The following is an 8,864-nucleotide window of genomic DNA, read 5'->3' as shown; positions in this document are numbered from 1 at the left end:
TAAGCAATATAATAATAATATAAATAGATGTAGGATAAACGATATCTGAAAGTGTTTAATACTTTAATGAATCAGATTCTGAAACTAGGATTAGTGAACTGATACTCTGTAAAGGTCAAAATTTCAGTATAAAAATAAAACAAGAGGTCCATGGGCCTTATAGGTCACCTGAGCATTGTGCAAAAGCTATTTAGTGACTGAATTTGATTCATGTTTTAAGCCAGATTCTATAGCACTCACAAATTTGAAAAAGAACCATTGATCCTTAAAACAATAAATGCATGTCAACTAATCAGTGTATAAGTGCCCCTGACCCTTAGGCCTAAATCCACACATTGCAAACTTTTTTACAAAGGCATCCTTGCTTTTCAAAAATATATGATTAATTCCAAAGAGCAGATTTCAAATAATTCATTCATTTTCACTATACATTGTATAAGTACCCCCCCTCGTCTTTGGTACTCCTGACCCAGGGGCCTTGAAATTCACAATTCTGGAAGATTAGGACCCTTGCTCATCATAACTATATAGATATGTTTACCTGCGTAATACCTAGGAGCAGAAAGGAGAATTTTCAAAGAATTCATGTATTTTCACTATATAATCTATAGAGTCCAACCCTAACACCAGAACCCCTGACCCTGGGGCCATTAAATTCACAATTTTGGTAGAGGCACCCTTGCTCATAATAACTATGCACTTAGTTTATTTATTTAATACCTAGGAACAGAGAAGATTTTCAAATAATTCATGTATTTTCACTACATAATCTATAGAGCCCCGCCATAACCCCTGACACTGGGGCCATTAAATTCCAAATTTTGGTAGAGGCACCTTGATCATTATAACTATGCACTTAGTTGGTTAATTTAATACCCAGAAGCAGAGCAGATTTCTTTGATATTGTTTTTTTTATTTTGCAGATGGTCACCTTTATTTCTCAACATTGAGATGTTCTTCTGGCGTTCTTTACCAACTAGGGCTTTGAGATTAGCAACTTCTGTCTCCTTGCTATGTGCTTTTGAATTCAAATGTTGTGTGAAATTTGATACTTGTAACAAAATGGGCAGAAGTGTCTAGTATTGTAAACACGGTCAGATTTTTTAAATTTTCCAGACTTTGTTGTTTTTGAAGAGATGATTTTCTAATAAAGATTGAGGGATAAGTAATATCTCTGATAATTTCCTCCTCAACAATGTCTATGTCACTATCAGACTCTGAAGAAGATGCATCATTTTCATTGGACTGTTGGTTACATAATGGACCTAATGGTGGAAGGTAAGGGATCTCTTCAGACACGTCACTGTCAGAATTCTCCTTGTCAGATCCTTGTCAATGCCCTTATTTGTTGTAGATGAAATAAGCCAATCATCTTCATAACTCTTTCTTTTAACACCTTTAACACACGTGGAGGATGATATATCCTCATCAGAAGTACTCTCTTCTTCCTATGACTCTGAAGGAATAAACTCGGAATCCAAATCCATTTCATCAATCCAATCATCATCCTCATCACTGCTAAATTTGACATATTCCATGAGGTCTTAGCTAAAGATGGTAGATGAAGTTGGTAATGTAGACTCTGGGGACTGTTCACCAGTAATGGTAGTGTCTTCACATGAAGCTGGAGGGCTTTGTAAATTCAAGGCATGGGGTGGTACCCTCTCCTGTCCTGACTTATCACTTGTGGTAGGAACCTCTTCACATGAATCTGGAGGGCTCTGTAAAATCAAGGTGTGAGGTGGTGCCCTCACTTGTCCTGACTTATCACTTGTGGTAGGCACTTCTTCACATGAAGCTGGAGGGCTCTGTAAACTCAAGGAGTGGGGTGGTGCCCTCACTTGTCCTGACTTATCACTTGTGGTAGGCACCTCTTCACATGAAGCTGGAGGACTCTGTAAAATCAAGGTGTGGGGCGGTGCCCTCTCTTGTCCCGGCTTATCACTTGTGGTAGGCACCTCTTCACATGAAGCTGGAGGGCTCTGTAAACTCAGTGTGTGGGGCGGTGCCCATTCTTGTCCTTGCTTATCACTAGTGGGAGGCATCTCTTCACATGAAGCTGGACCGCTCTGTGTACTCAAGGTGTGGGGTGGTGCCCTCTCCTGTCCCAGCTTATCACTTGTGGTAGGCACCTCTTCACATGAAGCTGGAGGACTCTGTAAAATCAAGATGTGGGATGGTGACTTCTCTTGTCCCGGCTTATCACTTGTGGTAGGCTCCTCTTCATGTGAACCTGGACTGTAAACTCAAGGCATTGGGTGGTACCCTCTTTTGTCCCAGCTTATTACTTGTGGTAGGCACCTCTTCACATGAAGTTTGAGGGCTCTGTAAAAACTCAAAGTGTGGGGTGGTGCCCTCACTTGTCCCGACTTATCAATTTTGGTAGGCACCTCTTCACATGAAGCTTGACCGCTCTGTAAACTCAAGGTGTGGGGTGGTACCCTCTCTTGTCCCGGCTTATCACTTGTGAAAGGCACCTCTTTACATGAAGCTGGACCGCTCTGTGTACTCAAGGTGTGGGGTGGTGCCCTCTCTTGTCCTGACTTATTACTTGTGGTGGGCACATCTTCATGTGAAGCTCAAGGGCTCTGTAAACTCAAGGTGTGGGGTGGTGCCCTCTCTTGTCCTGACTTATCACTTGTGGTGGGCACGTCTTCATGTGAAGCTAAAGGGCTCTTTAAACTTAAGGTGTGGGATGGTACCCTCTTTCACTTTAAGATTCAGTTTCTTTTTGCTAACGTAGCACTGATATGGTTAACTATCAGAAATTAACGGGAAATAGACTTGCAAAAAAGGGATTTTTTTTTTAAAAACTGAGTTTAGTTTTATTACGCTGTTTGAACTTAAATACTTGGGGACAAGTATAGTACAACTCACTCTGTACTGTATTTACTTTGGTTTCATCGATGGACAATCACTTGATAAAGTCATAGTACGTGCACTGAATGTAGGTCCTCAACACATTTCAATATCGCAAGGACATACCCAAGTTGAAATTTAAAAAATAAGTTACCATTTCTTTCTGTATAATTTGTACTTTCTGAACGGAATTTTCAATTCTCTGACATTATACTTAATGTCAGATTTTCTCTTAACAATCTATTGCACCATTTTTGAAATGTTTTCAGTTCTTACCTCGCCAGACATTTCATCATCTTCAAAAAAATATAGTAGATCACTCAAAAAATCATCGATTTAATTATCATGATCTAAGTCTTGGTTGTTCACTTTTTGAAAGTATATCATGATGAGACTCAATCTCATCTGACATGATTTGGTCATTTTGATTTACATTAGACTTGCTATGGTCATTTACTCCAGACGGGTTTTCAAAATTTCCGAAGATCCATATTGCAAACAGCAAACATAGATTAAATTTACATAAAGTACAGGTCTTGGTCACAAACAAGATATTCTTCAGAAAACAAAGAACGTAAAACCTTCGCCATGAACGTACGTTTTTTTTTGCAACATGGAAAAATCTTGCTGGAAATGAGAAAAGGTCTCATGAGCTGAGTAACTGTCATCCATGTGTTCATTCAGGTTTTTCTGCATTCCATTCCTCAGCAAGTACGCAGCAGAGAGAGATAACTAAGACATGTGAGAATTTAGCTACAACAATGATATTAGGACGATTTCAAACATCAAAGAGTCCAAATTCACAGAGCAAAGGCATGAAAGTCATAAAAAATGTTGTTGAGATTTCGTTCAGTCAATTATTGAAAACAAAATTGGCATTTCATTCAACTCCAATTAAGATGATAACATATCCAAAGGAATTGTCTCCCCTGCTCAAATGAGAAAAAGTGCAGAAAAAAAAACAGTAAACAAAATCGAACAAAACAATTGAGAACATTTTCTGGCTTCTGGTCTTTCATACAGCATGTATAACAGGGTAAGAATGCATAAGATACACGTAACAAAAGAATCTGCAGATCAAAATGAGATTTCTAAACTCGAAAAAGAGAATTCCAAGATACTAAAACCTAAAGACCACTATGGAAAATTCAAAAGTTGTGATTTTGCCAAGGATGCTTTTTTTAAATCAGAAATTAAGCAATACCCTGCAGGAAAGCCTATCAACTAGATTGGCACGCAAAAACAACCTGACATATGACAAAGAGCCAAAAAATTCAGGTCAAATGTTAATGCCAAACTGGTATTAACACCAACAAGTTCAATATATCTTTTAGAGTCAGCGGAGATATTACACAATTAGAGTCAGAAGATCCAAAATTAACTTAGGAAAGGGTCGAATAGCTGCTCCATCTATATACGTTAGAAATTAAAAGAAACATAACGTCAACAACCACAATTGTACCTTGGAAAAAGCATCGCTCCAAAGGTTCAAACTACGAACAAAATTGATGGCAAACTCAAAACATTTAAATGCCTGGGGCGGGATTCATTAAGACTTAGATTTTTCTTAAATGTTGAAATCAAGCATTGAAAAAATTCTTAGTTAAGAAGACTGTTTAAGTTTTAATTCAATAAAAAAGCACAGTTCTTATTAAAGTGTTATTTTAGAAAAAAAAAAACATACTTAAGTCAAAGCTTTATGACAGCACTAGCAATTTGCCGTACTTTTTGCAACAACAATTTCTGAAATCAATAATGAATATTTTTTTACGACGAAAATTATAAATTACAGTGGTATGCATTGTAAGATGTCAGATGACAATTTTATAACTGTCATTTTCTTTCATCGTACCAAAGTATTGCATATGTCGATATATAGTACACGCATCGTTATTCTTTACATTTCTATCGTGATCTGTCGTGAGTGCATTCTATGGTATTGTGCGTGTGTCCTGTCGTATCGTTTTTCCGTTTATCAAGTTTTGCTTTTTCTATCGTGTTTTGCGTTTATCGTTATAATTATTTATTAGGTTCTATCGAGTATCGTGTTTGGCGTTTATCGTGTGCCTTCGGAACTCATTGCTTATAATCCTTATATATAAATGAATCACCCTAGGTATCCCGAGTCCGATTTTTGCTTTATTTTTTACGATTTGATCAAAGTGGCGCGGGCAGAGAGGATTGCGATTTCCGATTTGCCGGCTGTAATCTTAACGATTGTGAGGACGCATAGCAGGAAGATGTCGGTAGAAGTAATGCGGAATGGTGTATGAAGGCACCATCACTTGATCGTCAATAGAAAGGGCATCTACGGATTCCTTAGACGATGGAAATCTGGCAGTGGTCGTGAAAGACGCCACCAAAGTAAAGACCCTACACCTGAAATTTATGGACGCTTGGTTGTCGAAAAACAATGAACTTACAACAACTATGCTCAAAATTAAATTTTTAAAGTGTTTCCAGCAATCATGTGAAAAATAACAACTGCTTTAGAATGGAACAGTCCTGTCCAAAACTTGTCAGTTCATCAGTAGCAAGAACAAACTGGCAGGTGTTTTGTACAAGATGATATATTTGAGATTAAGTATAAGATTCCGTTGTCCGTATTTAGATATGGTGTGCTCGGTTGTGACAGGGTAGCAGGTACTTATTTTAAACGTATTTTAAGCTAGGTCAAATAGACTGTTTTTAAATAATTTTTAATAATTTTAAATTAAACAAAAAAATATACTTCAAGCGGTTTTTTTTTCTATTGAAATAATTAAAAAAGTAGTCATGAATATAGAAATCTTCTCCATTTCATACCAAATAAAGGCATCTAGATTGCCTACAATCTTTCAGACCAGAAGTATGTCCATAGGACATGAATCCCTCGCCGAGGATATATTAGAATAACATGAAAGATTTTATGTGTTCAGGTAGGGCTTACACCCAAACTCACTAATTAGCAGCATGTGTTCTTCCCGTTGTTTTTGCGAGTGTATGTGTGGTCGTGCCACTACTGATTATTGTTGAATATTACTGATTTGTAGAAATGCATTTGTTGTTTCCCTTCCCTGCCTATGAGTATAAAGTAGCCAAACTTTGTACTGCTGAGTGTATAGTTTTGATGATCAAAATTTTATGACATCTGGCTTTAAGCGAATCAAATAAAATCGCTGGAAAGATGTTTCATAATGCTCAGGTGACCTATAAGGCCTATGGGCCTCTTGTTTATCAAATGTGGATGTAACTGCTTAGAATGTATGATGAAATTTTCTTTTCATTGGTGTCCTGACATAATGTTCTTACTATCTCTGTTCAGTATTTCAAGATATTCATCGAGTGCCAAATTATTATTTTTACCACCTGAAATATTAATATTCTGTTTGCCTCTAAACGATGTTTTTGGTGATTTTGGATACCATTTCTGGATGGCTAGGATTACTTAAGACAGCATGTAGATCTTTCAACATATCATCTGAATCATCGAAAAACCACTTCTTCACAATATTCTTACAAAATGAATTTATCTACTTTAATTTTTCATCATCCTCATTCCTTTCGATGAATTCTTCTGGGAGTGTAACGTTATTATCAAAATAAAAAAAATGTTGAAATCCATCAAAAATAGCGCACATCATATGGCATCGAAAAATGGTAAAATAGAGTATTTTATAGGCTCTGAAAGAATTCTTCACATTGCTTTTTAAGAACATAATAAGAAATTTTGAAGAAGATATCCCACAGATAACTGCTGGTGAATTGTCAATTTTCAGTCATTAAGAGAAGAGGTCAATTACGCAGTAACCTACGAGATTGGGTCCAGATGCAACTCTAAGATAAGTCTTACAGAAATGAGAAAGGTGAATCATTATTGACTCAGGTCGATGCATTACAGCATGAAAAAAATCAATTCCAATAAAGAAGGACTGAACAACCACCATCAATCTGGTTCAGTAGAGGTACATGTGTCATATCAGGTTGTCCGTTTATCAGGTTTTCCGTGTATCGTTTACTCCGTTAATCAGGTTTTCTTTTCGTTTTGTATAAAAAATCAAATTACAGAATCATTCAGAACAATGGCGCCGTAGTCAAAAGAAGGTAGAATATAAATTGCAGGGTATTAAATGTGTAGCAAAACAAGAACCGGGTCAGCATCGTCGGAAACCCACGGGTGATCTCGTCCTTACTTATCACCCGTGGGCAAACTAGCTACAATATCGCCGTAAAATATGCTACTTTGTTGTTTCTAGTCAACCAATCAGAAAGTTGGAAATCTTCAATTTTGAAAAATATGTTTATTACTGTGCTACTATTATTTATGGTAATTATTTTGACGCTAGTTAAATTGTGCGAAATTTGATTTAAAACAACAAAAGTCAATTTTTACAGGTTTAATACTTACATTAATATCCGTCAGATATTATGAAGGAGTTCCTCTTTCTAACTGCAAAATGCACCTGTGAGTGGATTATGAGTTTTTCATGTTTTGGCAATACCGATCTTGCATACGTTACGTGAACTGTGATTCGTTGTTTCGCATCGCGACTCTGTGATGCGGCCAATCAACTGACCCATGCATATTTAATTACATACGACGGTTTTTCGGCGAGTTTGCCCAGGTGTGTTAAGTAAAACTGAGATCACCCGTGGGTTGCCGACGATGCCGGGTGGAGATTTTGTTTGTATTGAAGTTCAGCATATCATTATATATAGGAATTGAATCATATAAGTAATTTCTGGGACGAATACATTAGTATAGTTCAGTAATTTTCAAAACAAAACAGGTTTACCGTTAAGAATTTTCCGAACAAGCCCTGAGTTTCCTAACCCGGCCATTTTAAACACACTTTGTTTGCAGATGCAAATGTTAGAACAAAATAAACTTCAGCGGGATTGTATAATTTTTATTAATCAGAATATGTATTCATATGATAAAATAAAGAAAAAAAATTTTTGCCTGCCATCGTAACTTGTTGGCAAAACAAAAAGTGTTTCTCCGAGTTTGCTAGTTCTATGCGTTTGACAACTTCATCGCACATGTGTAGACAAAGGCTTATATTTGTCTTGCGGACACATGTATGTGTACTTTTTTTTAGGAGACTGTGTGACCTTAATGATACACACCAGTTCCATAATTATACAGTGCAATTTTTTAATGAAAGTCATTAAAAACACTATTTAACATTTAACTATTTAACTATTTAACATATTAAATCTGAAAGTATTCTTGTTTAGGTATACAGTCTACCCTGCTATTCCCCCTTTTTAAGCACCAGTGACCAAAGTAGGCGTTTTGTCCCCGTGAACTGGTACTCATTCACTTGATTTTTGACTTGGCGAGATTACACTGAGATTTTTTTCAGAGCTTATACTGAGATTATTTCCTGCATTTTTTGTGTTATCTACATGATCTACGAGGATGGATTGCACGGACGACAGTTTTGTACAGCTGCCAACGAGAGGATTGAGGTAAAAAGAAAAACAACAGAAATGCTGGAATATCTCCATTTTTAACATGGCCAAGTCGCAGTAGCAATGCATGCCTTGTAAACATTTATCAAATTACAATGTAAGTAGCACAATGAACTGATATATATATAATACATCATCCTTAATATTCTTGTGGGTATCTGGGCGGGGGTAGGGTGGGGTGGGGTGGGAGATTAATGAAAGACGCCCCCCCCCCCCCCCCAAAAAAAAAAACGAACAAGTATGAAAGATGAGTTTGCTTATTAGCTCACCTAAGCCAAAGGCTCAAGGGAGTTTTCCTGGTCACATATCCCACAGACAATATTCGATTTTCAGTCATTAAGAGGAGAGGTCAATTAAGTCAGTTACCTATACACAGGATGAAAATCCACCATTCAGTCGACTGAATGGTGGCTGAATGGCCACTGAAAAGACCCTTTCCCGTGTCCTTTCCGTGATCATTCAGTTAACATTCAGTCGACTGAATGGCACATACATTTCAGTGACCTTTCCGTGATCATTTTTTTTTTACCTAAAAAAATTATTTCACT

General features: G+C 37.0%; 1 protein-coding gene across 1 annotated transcript; it reads right to left on the bottom strand.

Annotated features, from left to right (window-relative positions):
• Positions 1-1,544: 1,544 nt before the first annotated feature.
• LOC134268809 (uncharacterized) lies at positions 1,545-2,701 on the bottom strand. Its single transcript, XM_062751057.1, has 2 exons — positions 2,391-2,701; positions 1,545-2,216 (listed from the first exon to the last, which is right to left on the bottom strand). Exon 2 carries the CDS (start codon positions 2,043-2,045, stop codon positions 1,545-1,547), a length of 501 nt encoding a protein of 166 aa, XP_062607041.1. The 5' UTR covers positions 2,046-2,216; positions 2,391-2,701.
• Positions 2,702-8,864: the final 6,163 nt, after the last annotated feature.

Source organism: Saccostrea cucullata, unplaced genomic scaffold, assembly GCF_032062105.1.
Source record: "Saccostrea cucullata isolate Sc308-1 unplaced genomic scaffold, CSIRO_AGI_Scuc_v1 ctg8957, whole genome shotgun sequence".
In the NCBI taxonomy this organism is placed as follows: domain Eukaryota; kingdom Metazoa; phylum Mollusca; class Bivalvia; order Ostreida; family Ostreidae; genus Saccostrea; species Saccostrea cuccullata.
Note: the sequence above shows the minus strand (reverse complement) of the source record. Positions and strands in the feature narration are given on the sequence as shown.

Bases quoted from the DNA above. Each gene is read 5' to 3' on its own strand.
- LOC134268809 (XM_062751057.1), bottom strand. From the start codon at position 2,045: ATGCCTCCCACTAGTGATAAGCAAGGACAAGAATGGGCACCGCCCCAC.